Below are 26,737 nucleotides of genomic sequence, written 5' to 3' on the forward strand. Positions count from 1 at the left end.
AAGCGTGTTTAAAAGACTGAGGTGCTCAGATAGCACAGTAATGGGAGCCATAGAAGTATCTTAGAGAGAGAGAGAGAGACATAACTGTTGTGTTACCACTATTTTACCAAGAGTTTTCCTTCATACCTGTGATTGAGAAACATCATCATCAAGAGCACTCTGAGATCTGGCAGAGCTCTCCTGTGAATGAAGCCCAACTCTCTTGCTGTACAGTAGAGGGAAATCTGCCAAAGGAAAACAAGATTGTACATTTTGCTCAAACTACTTTAATTGCGAGTTTTATTTAGGTCAAAGAACTGCAGTAAGATGAAGTCCAAGATTCCCCAAAGACTGCATCTAAATGGCAACGTTTATATACCCACGCTGTGTGCACATGCATGTAGGCGCAGAGGAGCATACACACTCTCTGTATCTAAATTTTCAAAAAGTGGCCCTCAGTTCTTCATTGCTCAACTTAAAACATCTGAAAGGCTCATCATTTCTGAAAAAAATCAGCACTTCTTTGACACCTTGAAGCACCCTAAAAATTGAGGTACCCAAAAATCACTCGTCACTTTTGAACACGTAGGACAAGAGCTCTGTGAGGTGGAGGAAAATGCATGCCTTAAATGAGGCATGTCCATCGTAACGAGGAAGAATTGAGAAGTATGGTTGGAAGGTAAGGCTAAAAACGACCCCACAGTCCCTATTATCAGCCAATCAATAGTACAACACACTGAATGGCTACTCTGGATTGTTTAAGACCCTGAATCAGCAAGTATGGGCAAATTAGACATGGGGAAAGAAATTGCATGCCAGTTGTTTGTGCCTGCATGCAGTCAGTAGCAGGATAGCAACCTCACTGTGGACTTTAATATTTGCAAGTGTACAAAATGCAGCCTAATAAACCTATTTTTGGCACACAAAAAAAAGATATATTACACAGAGAGAGAGTGCTAAGAAATTACATGCCAAGTTTTAGCTTGGAAAGTATTTTTATAGCTGGATAAAATAAAAGTATAATGCAAATGCTGGTGCAATCTTAAACATAGTGGCACTACTAGGAGCCACTAGTACACCGTATAAGGGCAAAGCTTCAAATAAGGGATGTATAATGTGGATCAGGATAATCCATCAGTTTTCCATTAAGATCATCACATCAAACATAAGCTATTTGTCTTTACTTTCAAGGCCCCTTCCAACTTATCCCCACCCTATTCTCTCTCATTGGAGGTGGCAGTGAATGTCTCGATAGTCAATCAGCCCATAATGCTAGCCTCCATTGCTCACTTTTGATGTTTTCAAACTAGCACTTTTGTTCTTTCTTCCAGTGTGCCCCTCACAACATACTCCCCGTAATCCTCTGCAAAATATATTATCCTCCATCAGAACAAATAATAAATGATGATAATCTCCCTGGGGCATGGGCTTCCTTCTACTGTTCATACTCATGAGCCTTTGATCTAATTGTGGCCTCTATGCATTACTCTAATACAAATAATTCCGATTTCCTCATTTGTTTTAGTTCATCACAGCTGCATACATATTGATCCTGTGTCTGTGATGTTTCTGATAAAGTTTCTGAAACACTTATATCCAATGCTGTTGCTCTTGTTTATTCTTTGGAAAAGACTGTTATGATTCTGATACTTTGAAAGTACCCTTCTGGTGGTGTGAGGTTCCTTTGGTACAACTACATAAACTCAGACCTGCCAACAGCAAGGAACAAATTACAGGACAGATGACTGGGGAGAATGTTTTGTTGGGTAGAAGAGAAGATTTAGAATGCCCATTTTCCCTCCAACACTCACGGGACACTGAAAGAACCCATCGCTACACTACTATTTCTCACTGAGCCTGTGGTTCTGCTCAGACAAATCCAGGGGCAGCTCTTCCCCTCCTTGACTGAGAGGATGAGCACTGCTCCGGGAGGTGCCAATTAATCACAGCAGGGGACGGAAGCAGCAGCTGTCAAAGGGCCTTTTATTTAATGTGTAATGAGGGAAAATGTTTTTGTTCTCTGCAACCCAAGAGATGTTTATTGAAATATGGATCCTCAGATCACAGAAGTCGAACAGCAGAATATGGAATTAGGTTTGCCAACAGACTTATGAATGAAGAAAATATTCATGTCTGTACAGCTTAGAGTACATGGGGGCATTTATTAACATATGTAAGTATTACAGCTCAGTGCACTGGAGGAAATCCAGTTCTTTCAACAGGGTCTACTGTAATGCAGAGTACAGGTCATAGGCTTAGACCCTAAGGCCCTGGATCCTACATAGCTACACCCCACTGTAAAGTTCTCCCACCTGGACTCCCCCAGAATTCAGTGGATTCTGTGTGGATATAACTATGTTCAAGTAGCCTTCAAACTAGGACCCTTTAACTCTTAGGATATAGCCAGATTCTTCAGGTGGTAAAATTGAAATTTGTTGATTTAGACATCACACGTTAAAAGTGTGGAAATCCACAATGCTGAAAGACAGAAGTCTAAAGATTTAGAAGGGCAATTCCCTGCATTGGATCTTTGAGGCCATCTGAAATAGGCTTTTTAGACTATATATTTTAAGTAATTTATGAGCAAAGTATAGTTAGGGAACAAGTCTCAAAAGGGGACTAATATTTTTCTGAGATGAGTGACAAATTCTTGTAATCAGTTAGTAAATTCTACAAGGAAATGAAGTCACACAGTGTTCCTCCTAGAGAGGGACAAATGCCTTTATTTTGTGCTTAAGATATGCTGACAGTATGTTGCTGCTCATTGCAGCAGCATACTTGAAGTTTTGACAAATTCATAAATCACACTGCTTCTTTTCAAAAGACTTTTAGCTCCCTCTAGAGACTCCTTCCAGAGGTACACAGGAGGGTTTAATAAAGCAAAGCAAAATTAATAGGCAAAAATTTAATTAAGAAGGTAATGCGCTTATCGAGAACAAGCTGAAAATGAGCTGGAATTAAGAAATGCCCCCCGGCCTTTTTTCCTTTTCTTTTTTTAAAACCTGGATTAAGCATTTTTCTTTTGTGTGATTTTTAAACCAAATATCAACTGAGGCCAGTTTTTGTTTTAAGTCTTTTTAGTCAACTATGGATGCAGAACATGAATAAATCCAAAAATTTCTTTGTGGATGTTTTTCAAAGACAGTCCCAAGTCTTAAGGTAGTCAGGATTTATGTGGGAAGTGTTAGGAAGGGAGTAGGTCTTGGATAACCTCCACCAGTTTATAACAATTGCTTTATATATCTAAATTTAAAATTATGGCAATCCTACCTCTGATTTTGCCAGACTTCCTCCTGCCCCAGTCCATACTCTTTAAGAAGTTGGACCCAACTTCCTTATCAACCTGGGACATGGAAGCTTTTTCCTGCCTCAACTGTCACTACTTGGCAACTGTCACAAGCTTGTGAATCCCTCACAATAATGGGACTTAGTATTTCTAGTTAGCGTAGGTATCTAAGGTATCTGTTCAGATGGAAGGCTGGGCTAGAATGTGAATTGAAAGGTCCACTGAAGATCTGATGGTTGCCTTGTTGAATTTCCCCCTGGAGGGGCTGGTGATTCATTTGTCACGAATCTTTCTTTGGAGAACTAGAATATGTTTCAATTTGTTAACCTCCCCTGTTTGGTGGGATTATCCTATCACAACCATGAAATATTCTGATAGTTTACTCTCCTGGGATTTGCAAGCTATTCCATGGGTGGAGAACCAGATTCCTCTACATCTGGCAGGTTATGAATGAGGGCCAGCTGTTCCCACTTGTTCACTTTCCAGTGACTGCCAGATTAATTACTATTTATTGTTCAGGTTTTTTCAACACTCCCATATTTAGATATCTGGAGCTATCTAATTGGAACTATAATCTGAGGCTGGGGTACAGGGGAGAGGATAATCAGAGGTGGGCAAACTACGGCCCGCGGGCCACATCCGGCCTACGGACCCTCCTGCCTGGCCCCTGAGCTCCTGCCCCAGGAGCAGGGCCGCTGAGAGTGGGTTCGGGCCCTGGTGAAAAAAATTGTTCAGGCCCCCCCAGCAAGGGCAGACCAGCTAAACAGGACCAACGAAGCCAAGCCCTGGCCCCCCTTCTGGACTGCCAGGCCCCAGTAATTTGTACTGGCTTTCCCCCCTGGCCTTATCGGCCCTGCCAGGAGGCTAACCCCCAGCCCCTCCCCTGCAGACCTCCCTCCCCCGCAGCCTCAGCTCACTCCGCCGCCAGCACAATGCTCTGAGCGGCGGGGCTGTGAGCTCCTGGGGCAGTGCCACTGCAGAGCCTGGCCTGACCCGGTGCTCTGTGCTGCGCGGTGGCGTGGCTGGCTCCAGCCGGGTGGTGTGGCTGTAGCGCTGCCAGCCACCGGTGCTCCAGGCAGCGCGGTAAGGGGATGCCGGGGGAGGGGGGGGAGGAATAGAGGGCAGGGGAGTTCCCAGGTGGTGGTCAGGGGCGGGGCTGTGGATAGTGGTCGAGGTGGTCAGAGGGCAGGGAACAGGGGGGGTTGAATGGGGGAAGGGGTCCCAGGGGGCAGTCAGGAATGAGATAGGGGGTCGGATGGGGTGGCGGGGGGTCAGTCAGGGGACAGGGAGGGTTGGATGGGGCAGGAGTTCTGGGGGGGCTGTCAGAAGGTGAGGAGCAGGAGGGGTCGGATAGGTGGCGGGGTTGGGGCCGAGCCACGCCTGGCTGTTTAGGGAGACACAGCCTCCACTAACCGGTCCTCCATACAATTTTAGAAACCCAATGCGGCCTTCAGGCCTAAAAGTTTGCCCACCCCTGGGATAGATCCATCCTTCAGTCTGGCTGGTAGACATGTGATGTAAGAATCACAAGAATATTTCTAGGAAAGCTTCTTACTAATTTTCAAAAGCATGTTTCTGATCCCAAGCCAAAGATTCTGGTTTGCCAGTGGGGCACAAGCGTGCCCGGATACTGACTTCTAAGGGGAAACAGGGATTGTACTTGGTTTATAACTTGTTTTTATTAATTCTCTGAAGGCAACAAGCATTTGAGTACTAATGGGAGGGGTAGCACTAACCTCCACATCTAGGAAGGGGGTCAGCTAAAAGCAGAAAGTGCTACCATCATCACACACTGAAGCCAGGCCTTTTCCCATGGCTGGATAAGGCTTTGATGCTTAAGCAGAAGTTGGTCTCACTAACAGAAGTCGGTCCAGTAAAACATATTACCTCACCTACCTTGTCTCACTAAAATCCAGGTCTAACTGATTTCCTGCCTGTGGCAAGAATGTCTCCTTCAGTAGTTTGGGAAAGTAGGTAGACTCAAGCTGATTTATAATTATTGCTAAAGCTCGGTCATGATGCCTCTCATAAACAGACCAAAACTCCAGTGCCAATATTATTGATCTAGGCAGGTAACGGAAGATGCCTCACACACTGCAGACTAGTTGCAGAAAAGGGGAAGCTCACTAACTGATAGGAGAAGATGAATCATTTGATTCAGAACTGGATCCTAGAAGAATTACAATATTATTAATCCTCTTGCCACTAGTGTTGCTTGGGATTTAATCCAGGCCTGATTCAACCTCCATTAAAGTCAGTGGATCAGACTCCCTTAAATGAAATTATTTTGGGGGCAGACAAGGTAGTACCCTTCTCCCTTGCTCCTCTGCTGGTGCACTATTCCTTCCTTTGGTTACATTAACTAGCTATCAAAAGGATATGCTGTAAAATATGCAATGCTTCCCATCTAACTGGGAATGCTACACCTGTGTGCCTGGGGATAATTTCACCAGGTGGTGCTCAAAAGTATAGAACCCACTGGGAGCCTAAACAAGAGCACAGAAATAATTAGGTAGCCGTGGAGCCGCTGCCATCTAGTTGAGTGCACCAGTGTATTTGCACCCGTAAGTGTAGGGGGAGGGAATCTTCTTGTTTGGAGAATTACAAGTTATTGCAAGTACTTGTTGCTGGAAAGCATTACAACGTGTCATTTTACTCAGTGATATAACTGAGATCATATCTGTGACGTGTTTGTGCTAATACTTTTTTTTAAATATCATTTCTTTTGTATTACAGACAGTTAATAAGTCAAACCACAAAAACCCACAACTAAGTTCCATAAAATACTTATAACAAAGAAACAAAAGCAAGAGATAAAATGATCTGAATGATGGAGCATACAATAATACAGAACAATGTAAACCATCACTGGATGATTACCTGTTCTGTTCATTCCCTCTGAAGCCAGGGCCGCCCAGAGGATTCAGGGGGCCTGGGGCAAAGCAATTTCGGGGGCCCCTTCTATAAGAAAAGTTGCAATATTATAGAATACTATATTCTCGTGGGGGCCCTTGCGGGGCCCAGGGCCTGGGGCAAATTGCCCAACTTGGCCCCCCCACCTGGGCGGACCTGTCTGAAGCACCTGGCACTGGCCACTGTCAGAAGACACAATACTGGGCTAGATGGACCTTTGGTGTGACCTAGTATGACTGTTCTTATCTTATCCCTTAAAATCAGTTATAACAGAACCCCTTATCCCTGTTTCACTCACTAAATATCTTCCAGTTTGAGTGAAATTCTCTCCTGTGCGAAGGGTTAGCACAATGGACATATGTGCCACTTACGCTCTCAAAATAGTGCTCATGTGAGTCTTGAGTATTGCACAGACCTTGTGCTGGAACTCTGCCCAGTGAATTTAATTGGGAGCTGAAGGCTCTCAGCTCTTCCAGGAGATGCTCAGCTCCTGGCAGGATTGAGCTCTAACATTTGTTTCATTTCATTCAATTTGTTACTGATTCACTTGCCATAAAACAACGTGACAAGAGCAAATACATTTACACTTGTGCATATTCCTGATCCCAAACACAATCATCCAGCCTCATCATTTCTTTCCTCCGTATGTCTGCCTTATGGCTACCTTTGGGTTATAGCTAGAACTTACTCTTACCTACCTTCACCCTGTCTATGCTGAAATACTTCTTCAAACCCCTCTTCCTTGGTTTTCCTAATCCTCTGATCGAGTGCTGCAGCCACACCATAGGAACATATCACCACCACCACCACTCACCTCCAGTGGTTTCCTATCCATTTCCTAATGCTCTGCTCACGCCACACTTCCAAATCCCAACTGTATCTATGTCGATTCATCATGGCCTTCCCTAGTCTGAGGTGATGCTGTGCAGCCTTGTTTCACCAAACTGCTTCTGAGCCAGAAGCCTTAAAACCTCTTACATCTTAAAACCTTCTTTTTCTACTTCATCTGTGTAAATCATGAGAGGCTGTGGACTAAGGAGACCAACACACACAAAACACAGCCTTAAATCGTAATTATGTAACTTCAAAGGGGATTGTACAATGGTCACTGAGCTTCCCTCATACAAGCATTTAGACTATACATACAGCTAAGTCCAGAGTCCAGACTATATAAATTTAAATGACTGATCCTTTGAGTACTGGAATTGTAAAAGAATGAGTCATAATACATACTGTACAGCATGACAAAGTACATTGTTCAGTAGAATAATCCACTATCTAGGAAACAATCACCCAAGATGGGAGTCTGTTTAAAACCCCAGAAAATATAAAAATCTCCATTTCCTCCTTTATTACTAGGAAAGGCTCAAATACATACAACTTTAACCCAGTTCCTACCATAAAAGGTAACTAAACAGGCCTTTGAGTAAGAGGAATACAACCAAAGGCTACAGAACAAATAGAAAATTCAATTGATTCTAATTCTTTACTTACTAGTTTGAATTTTTCTTCTCCAATTCTGGTATTTATTCAGTGTAGAGGAGTGGAAACTATTGGCTCTTTGTAGTGCTTCAGAGAAATAGGAAAGAGACATTGTTAACAAGCTAAGCAAATAGAGTTATTACAAAACTAGACCTTGTATAAAACTAGTTGAAACATGGTAAGAGTCTCATAATGCCAGTACAGAACGTTGTAATTCTTTTATTCTGAAAGAAGCAGACCGAGTACATAGTGCATATTCCCCCTCTTCTCTGGAGCCCTGCTGCTTCTGCCCTCCAAATCACCTCCACCCTGCACCTGCCTCCTGCTGTTGTTTTGGTGAGTAAAATCCTACCCCAGGCAGAGACCTCGGTGAAAAGTAAACTGAGGGGTAGTTACTGTCTCAGCCCTTCCTCCTTCCCTCCCATGAGTACTATTTATTCCTACTGGCTCATGTACTGTGTCAGATGTGCATCCATCAGTGTGTCCTAATGCTGAACCACTGAGAAAATAATTCTCACTATTGTAAGGTAATGGGACTTGTTACATGACATTTTTTGCTCTGTAAAATCATTAGGCCTGATTTTTAACCAGTTGCTCTGAGCAGCTGGTGTGCAAGCAGCTGCGTTTAAAAAAATGCAGACTTTTGCCAATAGAGGGCAACACTCACCAACAAGTGCTAACCACAAAGCCGATCCTTAAAGCTATTTTATTTGCATTCTCCTTCACGTTACAGTTAATTTTTACCAAATTGTTTACATCACAGAAGCCCATTTGTATTGCATAGTTCATGGTCACTGTTTCTCTTACTCATGTGCTGGTATATTAACCACCAAAGAAAAAAGCCCAGCGTCCAAACAGTGGCTTATTTTTTAAAAAGTATTTAACCTTTGCATAGGGATACACAAAATGCAGTAAACTTAATTTCGGACAGCTTATCCCAGAAGGAATGTTGGCTTCACCTTGTAGCTACACAGAGAACGAGAGAGCAGGAACGAAACCTCAAGCATATTGGGGAAGAAGGCAACAAAGGGAAAGAGAAAATTGGGGTGACAGAGGGCAAAGATGCAGGTGGGGGTGACAGTATGTAGTACCTTGTATATGAGGACCATTCATGGTAGAGTGGCCTGTTGACCCCTCTGCAGTCGTAGGACAAAAAGAGGGGGTTTGTGGGTTACAGGTTGTTCTAATAAGTCATAAAACCAGTGTCTCTATTCAGTCCCTGATTTTTAGTGTCAAGCAAAGTTATGAGTTTTAGCTCCCAGGCTCGTCTTTTAAAAGTGCTGTTTCCACTGAACATGAAGACTGATGGGTCAGATATAGACTAGAGAGGAAGATGACTTTAGAAGCAGTAGTTTGGATAGAATGGAGTGGGAGAGAGGACTGCCCTCATTATATTACATGTGGACATGTTCTGGTGGGCATGTGTTGTGATTCATTGTTGCACTAAACAAGGAACTCTTTTAATAAAGAGCTAATTAACAAGATATGCAAGATTCTTTGCCTTTTGTATTAAGCATGCCTTTTTTTTTTTTAAACCAAATTACTTCCCTGAGAGTTCACTGCCACTATGTCACGTGCTGGCACTGTCCCCTCACACGAAGGAATAGTGAGAGGAGTTAATGCTACATGGTATTCCTCTCCGCAACCTCCCATTAAAGGCAGCAGAAGCTTGGAACACAGTGAAGCAGGGGTGGGGAGTGGGGGTGGACAGAGGGGGGAAATTAAAGAACCCAGCCAATTACAAACTATAAAGTGCTCCTATTTAAAAGTAAAATCTGTTAAGAATTCCAGGAACACTATTGTGTTTAACGTATCCACATATTTTAAATATACAAATTAAGTTGAAACAACATTATGACATCCAGGAGCGTTGGCAGATTTTATCCTCTTCTAACAACCTTTAGAAACTGAACACACAAAGTACAGACTAGGCCTAAAGTAAAAGCAGCTTCATAAATCTGGTTACAATACAGTCTGCACAGAGGTCAGACCGTGTTAAATCCAGGTAAAAATAGCAAAACCAGGCCTTTGCAATGGTAAATATCTGGTCCACACAGTAATGGGGCTAGTTCAGTAGTGTCTGGTGGTTATCCCTGGGACCTTTGGTAGAAAGGTGTTCTTGGGGGAGACACAGAATAGGAGGTTAGAAACAGCAAAAGCTTCCTGACATTTTGGCACTCTCTCTCTTTCATTCCTGTTTTGTGCTCTGGTTTGTTTACTCTAATACCATCCTTCTTTCCTACCTTCTTTAATCTTAAACGATGGGTTTCTTTTATTTTTCCCTCTAACAATTTATGTACCTATTCAACATTATCTCTGTCTGTTTTCTTCCCCTAGCCCAGCAGAAAAGTTTCACTCATCCCAAATCCATCCTGATTACTATCCAGCCACTGCAGCTAAACAAGTTATTGGTTCCCGCCTGCATCATCTAATCTGCAAATGAAAAAACACCTGCTGAATCATTTTCTTGCTCCATCTCCTCCACATCCCATATTTATGCTGCAGCCAAGGGTTCTATGTCATTAATTGCAGATATTTCAAGCTGAGACAAGGTGGGTGAGAGAGAGAGACAAGCTTTCAAGCTACACAGAGCTTGTTCTTGAGGTCTGACAAAGATACTCCGAGCATCACAGCAAAATGCAAGGTGGAACAGGTTGTTTAGCATAAATAGTTTAGCACATATTGTAAGGGATCATTCAGGGTGGGGTGACCTGTTAACCCCTCTAAAGTCATAGAGCAAAAAGAGGGGGTTAGTGGGTTACAGATTGTAATAAGCAGCCATAAATCCAGTGTCTGTTTCAGTCCATGATTTTAGTGTCTAGCAGAGTAATGAATTTAAGCTCCCAAGCTCGTCTTTTGGAAGTTTGTGCAGGTTTCCTTGGAGGATGAGGCCTGATAGGTCAGATATAGAGCAATCGCTCTATGAAAAGTGTTCACCCACAGGTGTTTTTGTCTTTTATCATTTTCCTATGAGAGTTCATTCGACAGTGTAGTGATTCTCTGATTTCACCTGTTATTGTGGCATTTAGTACAATGCCTACACATTGTAATAGGCATGTGTAGGATTCATGGATCTTGAAAGGTGTGTTGTGGGGGGTGTTGATCATCGTAACGGTGGAGATATATAAGTAGGTTTTGCATCTGTTGTTCTGGCAGGGCCTGGTGCAGTTTTGAGTTGGTGGGTCCTGGTCTGTGAGGAGCTTGCTTCTGATAATGAGCTTGGAGAAGTTGGGGGGTTACACATATTTCAGACTGGCTGCACTTGGCTTCCTTGTGTTAAGAGTAGGGGGATGGGGTTTGAACTTCCCTTTAAAAGCAGGACCGTATTCCTCTTCCAAGACTTGCTAGAGGCTGCTCCAGTTCTTTTCCTATTGCTGGTAGGTGGAAATGGTGCAGCAATGGAGATTTATCTACCTCTGTTCTTGTTCTGCCACAAGTCCTTGAAAAGCGCCCTCCAGATTCTAGTGTTAACCCTTCCAGGTTGCAAACACAGAACAAAACCCTGGCCAAGCCTCTTTCTTCTGCCATGACCCACAAAGGATTTTTCAAGGCCTCAGATTGTTATGACTGAACCACACAATATGATATAGCCTCTGCTAGTTGGCAACAGCTCTTCATAGACAGTTGAGTTTAAATTATTAAACCAGTTCCAGTTCTGAATTTCTCCTTTAACTCTGGCTCCAGATAGAACTGCCTATGTATACAGCTCCTGAGTGTCTAATCACCTTTGCTCTGGTTACAACCTTTCCCCCATTATATTTTCAATGGAGAAAAACTCCTAATCAGTCACAGATCTAGAAATAAATTAAACTGAGCACCCTCAGTGCTTCCCGTAAGTACTCTGACTCAGCCCTGCTATGCCTAGGCTACACAGCATGTATTGTATGGGCCTCTATCGACATTGTGTCACAAGGAAAGGATTCATCTCATGAGTTAAGCATGTGGACAGAACTGCTTTAGGTACCCTGATACCAAGGCATTGTTGTCTGTTTCTGTAGAGCCCTCTAGGGTAGATAAGATCACTCCTATTGTTGTTAATGTTGCAACAGTCTAGGATTGTCCTGGAGTTTCCAGGTATTAAAGATAAATCTTTAATTAAAGATGTCACTTGACGAAACCTCCAGGAATACGTCCAACCAAAACTGGCAACCCTAATTGTTGTGCAAACTCTCACGACACTATTTAGAATCAAGATCAGAATTAAGAATTCTGCAGTGCCCTGGACTGAACAGTTCCTTCATTATGTGAGCCTACGTTCACACTGCTGGTTCATAGGGGTTTAGTTATTTGATTGAAACAATATGTAAAGAGGGAAAAGAGGATTTTGCTGGATCCTGTTACAGTATCTAGAGGCAGTGAACCGTCACAAGAAGTCTTCCAAAGAATTAAGATAGTATTTATAGGTTATAAACTTACTGCATCACTGATAATACCAATAAGATCCTATCTGCTTTGACAACACCCTCAGAAACAGCAAACAGGCTAAGTAGCTGGAGCATGACTGGTTTGGGTTAGTTTATTTACAGTGGATTCACTTACCATCGGCAGCTTTGGACTTTTCACGGCACTCCTCTTTCTTCACAGAAGTGGTGGTCAGCGATGCACGCTCTCTTATGGGGTTTGTATAGGACACAGGCTCAGGCAATGAGATCTGTCCTTCACTAATTTCAGAGTTCGATGAGTCACCATAAAAATCAGATTCCAGCTCTGAACTAAAAATATAAAATAAAGTAAGTCAAACATTTTAGAAAACACATGCTATGGATTTAATTACAAGCATCACCTTTAATGCAATAAATCCTGACAGCAAAGTGTGTGATATAATGTGACTTTTTACAGCTGGCCTCCATCCCATTTATTTTTTGCTCCGGGAATGTAATTTGCTGATAATACAATGTGCTGAAAACTGCAATAGTCCCAATAGTTTTATAACTCTGATTAAGACCATGATAGCCATGGACAATTATATTCAAAGCCTGAAATCATGCTGCTGAGAGTCAGAGTCCCCTTCTGAATTATAGTGGGTCTTCTTTGTCCTGAAGAAGTTGTGTGTGTCTTCCTACAAGTCTGCTGTTAAACGAAGAGAGGGAAATACCTGAATGTCTAATGCCCGTCATGCTAGCAACAAGATATAATGGTAACATGAATATAATTTCTGGCTTTTTTCCTTAATAATAAATAATAATAATAATAATAGTTTATTATTATTTTTACTTTGTGATTTTAATGGTACATGCTAAATACAGCACAATGATAGACGCAATTAGACATTAGGCCAGTGTTTCACATTTGGATCGAGCATGAATACACCCAGAATTGGGGTTTTAACCTGACCTTTTCAGGATACTAATAGTTGGTTCAATTTGTATTTGGTTCAGAAAATGGTTTAGCATAAACAAAGCTGAAGTTGAGTAGAAAGGCAGGTTTTCACCATGTCTGCCTGTCCAAACAGATGAATGAAGGCAAAGTAATGTCACTAAAAAGCTTTCCAAAGTGGGGCTAACCCAAGGGTCACCATCACCCAAACTCCTCCTTAGAGTTCCCTGAGGCTGTGCCAGGGAACCCCACCCCTCCCCCTTTCATGACAAGAACCACTGCTGCATGAACCCTGGCAAATCCAGCCAGAGAGTCAGGCCCACCCAGGAAGTTTATTCCATTTCCCCAGGCAGCCACAGAGCAGGCTTTAGATATGAATGAAGTTGGTGGTTGTTGAAGTCTGTCTCATGACTGCCTGGGAACTGGCATTAACACCCTATTCGTGCAGCTAACAGCCCTGGGCTGACATGAGCTTGGTGCATTGTTATTTGTTAGGAGTAGACAGGGGGCTCAGTGAGCCCTTGTCCTGAGGAGTGGATGGTTCATGGTTGTAGCACAGATAGTGTGGGAAGAAGATGAGAAGGGGAAGGTGAGGTAGAAGAAATTTCGGAGGAGCAGAAGGCTACAACCCCACCTCACTACTCTTAAAGCAGAGGTGGGCAAACTATGGCCCCTGGGGCCACATCCGGCCTGCAGGACCCTCCTGCCCGGTCCCTGAGCTCCTGGCCGAGGAGGCTAGCCCCCAGCTCCTCCCCCACTGTTACCCCTCCCCCACAGCCTCAGCTTGCCCCGCCGCTGGCGCAATGCTCTGGGCAGCGGGGCTGTGAGCTCCTGGGGCAGTGCCGCTGCAGAGCCCGGCCTGACCTGGTGCTCTGTGCTGCATGGTGTGTGGCAGCGTGGTAAGGGGGCAGGGGAGGCTGGAGAGAGCTGGGGAGATTGGGGTGGTGGTCAGGGGGCAAGGGTGTGGATGGGGTCAGAGAGTGGGGTCAGAGAGTGGGGAGCAGGGGGGTTGAATGGGGGCAGGGCTCCAGGGGGTCAGTCAGGAAGGGTGGTTAGATGGGGCGGCGGCAGTCAGGGGCAGAGGTGGTCAGGGGACAGGGGGCATGGATGAGGCAGGAATCCCGGGGGGCCATCAGGGAACAGGGGGGGGTTGGATGGGACAGGAGTCCTGGGGATGGGCTGGCAGGGGGGAAGAAGCAAGGGGGGAGCAGATAGGGGTGGGGCTGGGCCATGCTCCCCTCCCCTAACTGGCCCTCCATACAATTTCCAAAACCCGATGCGGCCCTCAGGCCAAAAAGTTTGCCCGCCCCTGCAATAGCTGATGGATTCCTCTTAGAGCATCAGATTTGATTTCTAGTAAATGAACAAAGCCTGAAAACTATTTTTATTTAAACCCTGTTTAAGTCTTTGATAGTCAAGATAATTAACGGAGATTGATAGACCACTGTGATTGGGCACTGTGCCATAAGAAAAGAAAATGGAAATGTCACTAGTTTTGATATATATATATTTTTTTGTTTAAAAAGGACAATCTCCCCCACTGAAATATTTATTTTTCTTGGCTGGCAAAAGTATAAATACCACAGTATGAGGTTTGTCCTCTGATCTTCACTCATTAGGTGGTCATTATTCATAAGTATCTCAAGCTAGTACTAAGAAGCAATGGCCTTTGTGACACAAGTAATATTTTACCTAGCTTTTCATTTGCACCTTCCCACTGAGAATCCCATGGGCAGAATGCACCGTTAAATCATGGAATGTCATTTGTCACTTGCCATTTCATTTTGCCTCCCTTTTTAGGCAAGTGAAGTACTTACTGACTGAAGTACCCTCTCTAGTATGTCAGGCAAATGATTACAGCTTTAGTGTAATACCAGGAAAGCGATATCAGCAGAGTTGGCGCAAGCCATTCTGATGACAGATGCAACACCATCATAGGCGGCAGGTTTGTATAATTTTTGGTGGAGCCCAAAATAGTGGTGCCCCCCTGCTCCCGCCCTATAAGCCGATATAAAATGAAGCTACAACGCGTCAGTGCCACAAGATTACAAGGGTCAATTAAAAGTGGAAAGTCAGAAGCAGCACTTGCCTACTTCAATATACAGTATTATATTTTGTTGCACCTGTTGTGATGAAGTGGGAATGTTCTTAATATTTTCTCTGAATACTGTGTGGGTGCCTCAGTTTCCCCTGCAAGATGCCAACTGAAGGTGTCGGGGACAAAGAAATCAGGTGGCCTCCTTGTCCGGAAGGGACACAGAGACCAGAGGAGGGAGTGTCAGTTTGGAGCTGGCTGGGGAAATGGGGAGAGACTCAGAACTTGGTTCTGGGCTCTCCATCCCGCAAGATGGACCTGACTGAGGGGTTCTGTTTTCTGTACCAACAAGCTCTGTTTAAACTGTGTTCCCGTCATCTAATAAACCTTCTGTTTTACAGTCTGGCTGAGAGTCACATCTGACTGCGGAGTTGGGGCACAGGGACCTCTGACTGCCCCAGGACCCCGCCTGGGCGGACTCACTGCGGAAAGTGCATGGTGTGGAAGGGCATGCTGAATGCTCTGAGGTCAGACCCAGGAAGGTGTAAGCTTCTTGCCCTGGAGACAGTCTGCTCAGAGAGGAGGCTCCCCCAGAGTCCTGACTGGCTTTGAAGGAGTGGTTCCAGAGCATCCCAGCATCCCCTTCCACCCCATGCACTTCCCAGAAGTCCGCACAGGCACTAACACTCCCTCCTCTGGCCTTTGTCAAGAAGGCTAACAGCATTTTGGGCTGTATAAGTAGGGGCATTGCCAGCAGATCGAGGGACATGATCATTCTCCTCTAGATGAGGCCTCACCAATGTTGAATAGAGTACTACGTGCAGTTTTGGGCCCCACATTGCAAGAAGGATGTGGAAAAATTGGAAAATCCAGTGGAGGGCAACAAAAATGATTAGGGGGCTGGAGCACATGACTTCTGAGGAAAGGCTGAGGGAACTGGGATGGTTTAGTCTGCAGAAGAGAAGAATGAGGGAGGATTTGATAGCTGCTTTCAACTACCTGATAGGGGGTTACAAAGAGGATGGATCTAGACTGTTCTCAGTGGTAGCAGAGGACAGAACAAGGAGTAATGGTCTCAAGTTGCAGTGGGGGAGGTTTAGGTTGGATATTAAGAGAAACTTTTTCACTAGGAGGGTGGTGAAACACTGGAATGGGTTACCTAGGGAGGTGGTGGAATCTCCTTCCTTAGAGGTTTTTAAGGCCCGGCTTGACAAAGCCCTGGCTGGGATGATTTAGTTGGGAATTGGTCCTGCTTTGAGCATGAGGTTGGACCTTATGACCTCCTGAGGCCCCTTCCAACCCTGATATTCTATGATACTCTAAACTGACCACCAAATTTAAGTTGCGTGTTTTTCCCGTCAGGTGAGGACTCTGGGGCAGGGCTGGGGATAAGGAACTTGGGGTGCAGACAGGCTGCCCCAGGGCTAGGGCCAAAGAGGACTCCCCTCCACCCTCCCTGGCAGCAGCAAGCTCCAGGGGAGGGACCCCTCCTCTCCCCCGCAGTTCACTGCACATGCTCCTAGGTCCCTCTCAGGTCCAGAAAGCCCACTCGCCTCCCCTATGGTGGGTACCGAGGGGGGAGGTTGCCATCACGTGTGGCCTCCCCTGCTGCCACCCCTCACCATAGCCTCACTGGGGATGGGGCTGCCCCTTGCCCAGCATGGTGCAGGAGTGGGGACTGCAGGGTGGTAGCTGGGGAGGGGCACAGTATCACAAAATTCACCTAAGCCCCAGCTGCACAGGTCTAGGAAGCTCCCCTCCCCAGTGGTGTAGCCAGGTTCTAACATCAGGGGGAGCGAACACGTAAAAAAAGATGCCAGCCAACATATCCAATTACTAATCAGGTAGTTCTATAACAGGCTATAACAGGCTGCCCTGGACCCCATCACCCCCTGAAGCACAAGGTAGGGGTAGGCACCACCATGTTGTGCAACAAACACTTGACAAAATTACTGGACTTAGTGACGGACAATGCGGGCAGGTGGGTATTATGTCATTCAATCATTCAACCCATAAAATTGCACACATTTTGCCTCAGTGAAATTAAATATCCAGAGAATTACTGGGCCTGTGATGATGACCAGGGCTTGCTCACCTGTGGCTCCCCCTCCCTGTGCTGTGTAGGCACAGCCAGGCAGGTCTGCATCTGCAGGCAGGCACCCTGCCTCATGTGCAGCTCCCGTGGGCCCTGATAGCCACTAGACTGGGAGCCTCCCGGCCAATGGAATGGGCTGGGCTGGGGGGCGGAAGGCAAAGGGGGAGATTGTAGGGAGCTTTGGAGGAGGGGAGGCAGTGGGGGAGGGGAGTGGGCTGGCACAAAGGGGAGGGCTCTCTGGAGAGGAGTGACAGGGGCACAGGGGTCATTGGGAGTCTCTCGAGGGGGCAGAGGGTTGTGTGGGTCTCTATGGGGCAGGGGGCTGTGATGGGCGGAGCCAGCTGCAACCTGGGTCTGCTCTGCGGGGGGTGTTGCTATAGTCCCCTCAGGAAGCCCCCCCCCCATCCTGTGTATTTTATACCAGCCCGGGGTGCCCATTGCTGCTCCTTTCCCCGCCCACGGCTCCATCTGTCTGTCCCCACAACCCCCCAGCTGTGTCCGTCTGTCTGTCCTCATAACCCCCCTGGCTGTGTCCTGGTGTGTGTCTGTCCCACAACCCCCAGCTGTGTCTGGCTGGCTGCCCCCACCACCTCCGGCTGTGTGTGTCTGTCCCACAACCCCCTGGCTGTGTCTGTTTGTCCCCACCAACGCCCCCCCTCCCCCGGCTGTGTCTTTGTGTCTGTCTGTCCCCACCACCCCCGGCTGTGTGTGTCTGTCCCACAACCCCCCGGCTGTGTCTGGCTGGCTGCCCCCACCACCCCCAGCTGTGTCTGTCTGTCCCACAACCCCCTGGCTGTGTCTGTTTGTCCCCACCAAACCCCCCTCCCCGGCTGTGTGTGTGTCTGGCTGCCCCCACAGCTCACCGGCTGAGTCTGTCTGATAGGGACAGACCCTGCTGCTGCTCTGCCCAGGGCTCAGCCGCTGCCGGTGGCTCGCTCCCCCTCCCTGCTGTGGAGGCGTGGCCAGGCAGCTCCGGCACCGCCCCCGGCAGCTCCCATTGGCTGGGGTTCCCGGCCCAAACATTGCTGGAGCTGGGCCCAGCTTCTGGATTATTGGTGGGGCCTGGGCCACGGGCCCATAGAACTCGCTGCCTATGAACACCATCCTAGGCTGGGTTTCCTGCTGGGACTAAATCAAAGACCTTTGGATCTGAAAATATAAGTCTCTATTGCCTGACCAAAGGGACCGGATACATCAGGTCAGAGTCTGTGGCAGATTCAAACATCTGTATGTGGCCCAGCCACCAGAGAGGACAAACAGCCACACTGTATTATTGTATGCGGTGTTGTTGTAGCCATGTCCATCCTAGAAGATTAGAGAGCTTACACAGCTGTAGAAAACCTTGTTTCTCTCACCAACAGAAGTTAGTCCGATACAAAAATATTACCTCACCCACCTTGTCCCTCACACTGTATTATTGTCAGTTCCAAACATATAATGCACGGTAAGCCTCCATACTACAAAATGTTTTATCAAACAGGTAGGAAACTCTGAATCTCTTCCTCCCCTGAGTTATGTTTACCCTTGTGGCAGTAACAGACGAGTCCTGGAATGGATTTTTTCCCCCCCTGTCTGAAATGCACATTAAATGATATAGCCAGACATGTGACACAGTGCAGACTTATGCAAGACATTTGTAGGAGATAAGTTATTTTCTAAGACCACATTATCCAGTTTTAGCAAACGCTAAAAGAATGTTAATGGATATTTTAAAGGATTTCTATAATTTTAATAATGCTCCTTATTAACCAAAGGTTTTTGCATTTGTAACAGATTTTTTATTTTAAGTCGGCAGAATTGCTTTCACTGAAAAATGCAGATCTAGCCTTTATTGTAGAGGTGCAAGTTGACTTCTACAGGATTCTGTCAAGAGTTGAGCACAGAAGTCTAAGATGTTCTCTCCATTTTTATATAAGACTTGGGCTTCCTTATAAAAGTCTCAAAGGATGATGAGATTTCTAATTCCACAAGGATGGAAAGGCCCATCATATGACCAGAAGAACTGAGGCAGGGAAGCCTCTCTCTGAGAGGTAGGAGGCATGTCATGTGACTCACTTTTGCCATGAATGTACTCCCACTGTTCTAATTGATATACTGTCACTTCTGGAAAATGAATAGCTGAACTTGGTTAGATCAGGGATCATGTGACTCAGGCCCTTGGGTGGGATGTGAAATGCCCTGCTAAGCGGGTCATATGTCTAGGGGAGGTCAACAGCTGCAGGAAGGACTACATTGGATTTCTCTGTTGGGTTTTTTTTTGTGCTGTATTCAGTTGTTTTATGAGCACAGTCTGAAGACACCCAGGCACTGCATTTTGTGGTTAACTTGTTCCTGGAAGAAACAGACCCAGCTTTGTGGTGGTTTTTTTGTTATAGGTTATATACCTGCTCCCATCACTGGTTACCATGACTCGAATGGCCAGAAGGTTGTGCTCTGTCATTTCTTCCTCTGGGATGATTCTCACAGAAGTCCAATCAGAGGAAAGGGCCGAACACCTGCTCTCAAAGTCATAGTGCTCAGGGGCATTCTTAGGCTTCTTAGGAGAGGTAGGTTCATCTGCTATATTGAGGTAGTAGTCTAAAAAAAGCAAAGGACATGAAAACATACTTCATGATATCATAGGCAATGAAAAGCGATGGATTCAGTGGAGGAGATTCAGATCCAAAATACTTGTGATCATTTATTCATTGGCTTCTAAAAAATAATTAACATTACATTGCTTAAAATACGGTAACACTCTATTCAGGTACCAGATTGACACTGCCATAGAATGATGCTCTGTATTTAACCGCACAGCACATACATAACAGCATGAGCAGCAGCAGTACAAGCTTTCCCATAGAGTCTCACCAGTCTGCACCAACCCAGACCTGAGGGGAGCAAGTCTAAAGATGAGGGGTAGTTCAAGTCTTCATGACTGCTTGGATCTTTGCCAACAAGTTGGCTGGTTAATGCCAATTGCCACTCCAAACTCAGTTCACATAGGCTGCCACGCAGTCATTTTCACTCCATCTTATCAGTCCCCTGGGCCATCCAATGGCTCATAAATCACTCCCCAAACCGGGAGTTGGGTTGGGAGGGGACAGACAAGTGAGCATGAGTGGCGTTTGGTCATGGGCTAGGGAATCAGGGGTGCCAGAGCTGGAGTGTGGAAATGTGGAGGAGCATAAAAGATGGCTGCCGCTGATGGTTGGAGAGGTATGTATGAAAAAGGCAGTAAGAGGGTCAAACATTAGGAAGGGAGCCAGGTGGCGGGGAGAAGCAGCATTACACTCCCTTTGCCTGTAGCCTGAAAGAATTTGTGTTCTCTCTTCCCACAGCTTGTGTGGTCTCTTTAAAGTAGCTTGAAGAAAAAGGATGGATCAGGCCAAGACTTCCTTTTTGTCTGCTAGATGCATTCCCTTCAGCTGACGAGCAGCAGGTACGTAATGTGGTTTGAAGGCCCCGCATACACACAAACTATGCATCTGAGTAATTAAATGTGAAGAAGTATCTAGGGGAACCCAAGCCCTTTATTGGCAAGTATTTTGCATAGTTTTTGGTGAACCAGGACTGCTGGGCAGAGGAAAATGGGTCCGGTCTTTTTAGAACATGATTTTTTCTTGTAGAGTTAAGTATGAATACTGAGTCTGGGTAAGAGAAACCTCTATTGGCAATCAACTGACATGATCCATAGATTTCCAATGCATGCAGAATAAATGAAGACTCAAAATTAGTGCTCTTTCCTTAACAGAAGAGATTTTTCAGAAATACCTAAAGGAGATAGGTGCCCGTCACCCTCTGAAATGCCCAACTCCCTTAAGAGATGCATCATACAGCTATAACACCTTGCAAAAGTACAATGAAAATTTACTAGCAACCTCTAGTTACCCACCTATTACCACGAGGACTAGAGATAATGAACAAACACACACAAACAAAACAATTTTTTGCTTACCTGCTAAAAACCCCAGGGCTCTCCCTTGCAACATTCTACAAGCCCACTTTGCGAGAGATTGACCCATACACTAGTCTGACTCTCCTCTCACTTATACCAGCTTTACTCCATTTAACTTAAACTTGCCCCTGGTTTACTCCAGTTTCAATGAAAAGAGAATCAGACCAAATGTCTAGATCAAGGACTGTTCTCTCATGTATGAAATAAATCCATCTTAAGTTGTATCAGCACAGGTTTACTATACATGACATGAGTTAATTCATCACTCCTGCATATTATAACTAATAGTTATAACTCAAACACTAAGTACTTGTCCAGTTTAAACATGGAAAACAACCAGCTGAGGGCCTAAGTGTTATAACCAAAAGGCTGCCTCAGAAATATTATAATACAGCTCAAGTGTTTGCCTGTAGGACAGTTTTTAGCAGCTGTTCCTTGCCTATAATTATCATAGTTTTCCCTTTGCATTCTCAATCTGCAATCTTACATATCTTCTAGACTGTACACAAAAGGCACGCTCAGAAAAGCTCTCCAACTGTGGCTGGGAATGTATACTGCAGTATCATATATGCATATTCTAATCAGTATCGAGGTCTAGCCTGGAAACCTGAATATTGTTTTTCCTTCCATCCTTCTCCCCTCCCCCATCCATTATACTGAACCACAGAGTACAATCACAAACAGGCTGTGGTACAACTTCCATGTCCTTATTTTCCGTGACCTCAAGCAGCTTCCTTGTTATAGTACAGAACCTTTCAGAAGCTCACTGAAAATGAAAACCGATTCTTTTGGTTTAAGCATTTGTATTTTGCCCCTTTAGCTAAATCCAGCTGAATTCTGAAAGCAATAATAATAAAACCCAGTCCCCAATGGCAGGAGTGATTGCGGTACAGTTGTACCCTTTTGTTCCAATCTGATTAAGTGTCATTACTCAGTCTATTGCAGACTCTGAGCAATAGGATATGTGATTTTGTAGTCATTTTATGGACTACCTGGGCTCCAAAGAATCTAGGAGCACAGCATCTAACACTTCTTAAACGGACATAGTCAAGCTCTTTAAATCTAATTTTGCACATACCTTAAAATCAATACACTTTCACAGACAGAGGGCTCCGCAGCTTTCATTATTATAGTTCTATTGCTCCCATTCTTTACAACAGATGAAAGAAAAAAAATATCACTAAATACAGCTTCTGTTCATAGAATAAGATCTTCTCTTTGGCTCTTCCAATGAAGATGGAAGTGGCCGTCTTCAGAGACCTTCGATATATCAGCCTCCATCACAGCCAGAGGGGATCATTTCAGACTAATCCAAGGTATGTGGTCCAGGGCCGGAGCACACAGAACAATGAGAGCTCTGTACAACTTAATAGCACCGAGAGCTAAATTTAGACCTCCATTGCCTCCAACGTATAAAACCATGGTAAACAAACAAAATCGAAGACAGCATCTATCTTCAGACAGTGAGTACTGACAGACATCTGGCACACCCCAGCAATAGAAGCTACAGCTCATCTAAAAAAATCTGAAGTGTGATGTGATCGCCAATAACTGATCACATGACCTGCTCCTGGGATGGGTATTATCTCTGTAGGGTTCTTCTTTGGACTATACTATAGTCACAGTGAGAAACACCCACATGCTTAAAAGACAATGGAAGGGGTAGAGATAGGAAAGGACAATGAGTGTGTGGCAGGGGGTGTGGGGGTGAAGAGAACATATTTTGGTTACTTCTGTCTTATCGGCCCACTGTGGACTTCCCAACAGGATCTATTGTGCTTAGCTAAGAAAATAAAAGAGCGAATGCAAGGACCTGAGAGGCAAAGAACTCAAACTAAGGACTTAATGGCTGTGCATCTTGGGTCCAGAGCTCCGACCTCAACAGCCTGGTTGCAGCCCACAAGCCTCACCCTGGCTTTACCCAACCTTGTTACTCCTCCCAAGCTGACGTTAGTACCCTACCAGCTCTGAATTCACCCCTAAATCGTTCTTCTTCAGAGACCAGTCTCTCTGTGAGGGTGCAATGAGAGGAAGTGTTTGGTTCACGGCCTTTGCAGAGTACAAGACTCCAACCTGTCGGCTTTCTAGAAGTACACACTTAACTTACACAGCACTGAAGATTTATTATGAAAGTAAAACAAGTTCATTAACAACAGAGCAGGTATCACTCAATCCCAAGTAAAAGAGCTAAAGGTAGAGATGGTTACAAGTACATAGAAGTGAAAGCATGCATCTAAAAGTCGAAGACTTAATATAGAAATACAGTCTTTGTTCTCTCACTCACAGTCTCCTTTCCAGCCTTTTACTGCCCAGGATGCATCACAGGGATCAAATCACTTGATTTCTTTGTCCCCTAAGGTGAAGAATGAAGATGGAGTTGCGCTCTGTTCTTTATATCCCTAAGGCATGTCAAAAGAAGGCTGCTTTGGGGATTCAATCTCCTGTGTCTCCCTGGGATGCAGAAGCCATGTTAATTCTTTCTCTCTCAAGTTCAGGATAACCCATGCTGGGTTAGCTTGATGGCTTTGTTTATTGCTAATATGTAAATTGAGGTAAACCCACATTTCTCTGCCTAGGACAGACCTGTTTATCACGTATACCTAGGCTAGACTGTCTTGTCTTCAACGTGTTCTAGTAACATCATACACAGGGAATCCATAACGTCACATATAAGATTAACACATGCATTTTACAATTATATTAATAACCAGCATGTGTTAGATTTCATATGGAACCTCACAAGACAAGTTTTGTACAAATATTATTGCAGTAGTGTGTAGGTTGTGAATACAGGGGTGCCTAAGGCCACACTAACTCAGCTGTGCTTCGCACAGGGCCCAGGGGCTTTCAAAGGAGGCTACGTATGCACCTTACCAATCTTGGGGCCAGCTAGAGGAACTAGTTTGGCCCCCAGTGGAAATGAGAGCAGCCACTAGTCTGCTCCAACTTATTCCTGGCTTTAACGGCCCCAGGAGGCTGTCCTAAGAGCTGGGGATCCCTAGAGGACAGAGCTGTTACAATTCTCCCAAACACCCCCTTTTCCTAGCCAAAAGTTCAACACTACGCTAACTCTACACCATCTGTGGTTCTCATATTCCAGAGGAATAACATTTAAGCTGGCTTTCTGCCTCTTATATTGCTTGAGTGGCACACACAGCAGTTGGAACAAAGACCAGGATCTAGTCCACTGTCTTCACTCAGATGTTGACTGCAACATTAAAAGTCCACTTTGAGTAAACATTGGCCAGTTATCAAGTTAAGAACTCTACACTCACACTGGTCTGTTTCAATCTGAGAGAGAGAGAGAAAAAGAGAGAGAGAGAGAGAGAGAGAGAACTCCAGTGAATCTAGCCCCTGATGTTTATGTGGTTGCTAGCATCCATATATAGTCATGTGCTCCATGACTGCAGAGATTTCATTTAACTTGTAAGAAAATTCACACCTCTCAATTTTTTTGCCTCTCTTCTGTGTTGCGAGCCAGCTCATCTTATTTCAAAGTTGCTCCTCCATCCAGGTAACAGGTCCCCATGCATTCAGGTTGCTAGTACAACCCTTGTCTTCTTACTTTATAAGCTGAATGGAACCCAACATAGGTCCAGCCATGGTGACTCACAACAGAGGTTCCTGTTTAATGGGAAAAGCAGAACTTGGACAGGAGAGACTGGGCAAATTGTATCTGTACGGGAATGAACCTCTCTTGCCTGCGCACACAGCCTAGAGTTAAATCAGAGCCTGGCATACCATTAGACCGATCCAAATGAAAAATCAATTGTTAAAGCCTATTTTGATAAAACATGCTTTGTTTAGCATGACAAACTTTTAAAGGGACACTTCATTAAAAAATACACACACCACATTCTGCCTGAAAACTGTCTCTCTACCATTGTAATGGCTACCACCTGAAATTACTACAACTGAGAGATGAGAGAGAAGCAATTTTTTGGTCTATTATTTTGGTGTGTTTAGTTTGGCATTTGACTGCACTTTGTGTACAGTCAGTTTTTCTGTTTCTTCTGTATACTCAGTCAGTGCATTTTTTCCACACAGCAACAAGGAAGAGAAAAAACTTTTTTTAAAAAACATGGAAAATGTTAAATCACAAAAATGGACCTGGATATTCAGGGACAGATATAGTTTGTGAAACTCTTACTAACTCCTTTTTTTAAACTGACTTGATTTCAAGTTGATGAGTTCCTTTAAAATAGCCGTAACACACACTATTTAAGTACCTGGAGATCATGCTTTACAAACAACAGTGCCCTTTAAATACATGTTGGGCCGGCTCTCTCTTCTAAACAATCATGTGAAAATTTATTTAAATTCCTATTTTTTATGTAGTTGGCCCAACTTTGTAATGGGTAAATTACCACTACTAATTTTACAGATCAGGCTTGAGAGTAGTACCTAATTTTCCTCACACTTCAAAGAGCATAATCATTGCCCAACAGGATCAGAGGAAAGCCCATTACTAATAAGACATCTCTCGGCCAGAATCTGTCACAAACTTCTTTGAACAGCAGTCTTTTCAAGTTTCTATGTAACAATTGCATTGTATTCCCACCTCATCCTGAAGTAGAAAGAAATTAGTCTCGGTGTCTGTTCTACATTTAGGTGCATATTGTAACCAAACATTTGGTTACAAATGTTACAAGACATTTTAAAATATTAATTTGTAATGACTGCTGTTTCTCATAAGAACGGTTAGGAATTTCTCTAATGCCCCCAACCATGCAACGACTTACACACCCGTTGAACTTTCTGCACTGTGAACACTCCCAATGAAGTCAAGGGGACCACCCTGAGCGTGAGTTTTACAAAGACAAAACTGGCAAAACTCCCATTAAATTCAGTGGGACCAGCATTTCTCCCATAATGCAGGAAGTTAAAACACACAAGGTTTTGTGGGATGAGGGCCTAAATATACTATGCAATTTGAATGTTCTCTGCTTAAACCTGGTTCTCACTCACACTGAGCAGTACTTTACATAACAGCACCTTGATTTCAGTGACATTTGTCAGAATAAGGTACAGCTCACTGGGATTAAAGGTGGTGGAATCAGGCCCGTTAGGCACTTACCCAAGGAACATTTCTCTGAAAAAGAAACGTTATGAACCTAGTACAATGAGCAGTGACAAGCTGTTGGTAGGCTCATGTAAACACCATAGATGAAGAGCTTTGCCAGTTCAAACAAAAGACTGGATGCTATACAGATTTGCAATCCTTTTGTTAATTATTACCTACACTTTCATAGCAATGAAAACAAATCGAATCAGCTGTCAACTGGACAATGGCTGCATTCTCCTTAGAAGCCACATGGAAGAGAAGACAAGTGTTGAAAAGAAAAGACAGGAAAATGCTCTGATTTAAAGAAAGAATTGTAAATAAACTAGAAGTGACGAGACCTTCTTCTGCAAAATAAAATTTTAAAAAAGGGATGCCTGAAGTAAGCTCCCTGATCCAGCAAAGCACTGAAGCCTGTGTATAAATTTAAAAGTACATGTTAAGTGTCATGCTTGATCTGTGTCCATGTGAGGAGTCATTCTCCTGTTTGAGGAGTTGAAGGTGCTCTGCACCTCAGTTTTCTATGTATTTATAGTACTTCTATGGCTCCATTACCATAGTATCTGAAAGCTTCACAATCTTTAATCCTTTTATCCTCACAACACCCCTGTGAAACAGGGAAGAACCATTAT

General features: G+C 44.5%; 1 protein-coding gene across 1 annotated transcript in view; it reads right to left on the reverse strand.

Annotated features, from left to right (window-relative positions):
- The window catches only part of MICAL2 (microtubule associated monooxygenase, calponin and LIM domain containing 2), a 189,375-nt gene that overhangs the window by 32,637 nt on the left and 130,001 nt on the right, over positions 1 to 26,737 (reverse strand). Inside the window, exons 21-24 of the mRNA XM_045014371.1 lie at positions 19,491 to 19,683; positions 12,200 to 12,372; positions 7,673 to 7,747; positions 127 to 224 (exon numbers count right to left, since the gene is read on the reverse strand). Coding sequence (XP_044870306.1) covers positions 127 to 224; positions 7,673 to 7,747; positions 12,200 to 12,372; positions 19,491 to 19,683 — 539 coding nt within the window. The remainder of the gene's footprint in view (positions 1 to 126; positions 225 to 7,672; positions 7,748 to 12,199; positions 12,373 to 19,490; positions 19,684 to 26,737) is intronic.

The sequence above is a fragment of the Mauremys mutica genome, chromosome 4 (genome assembly GCF_020497125.1).
Source record: "Mauremys mutica isolate MM-2020 ecotype Southern chromosome 4, ASM2049712v1, whole genome shotgun sequence".
Lineage (NCBI taxonomy): Eukaryota > Metazoa > Chordata > Testudines > Geoemydidae > Mauremys > Mauremys mutica.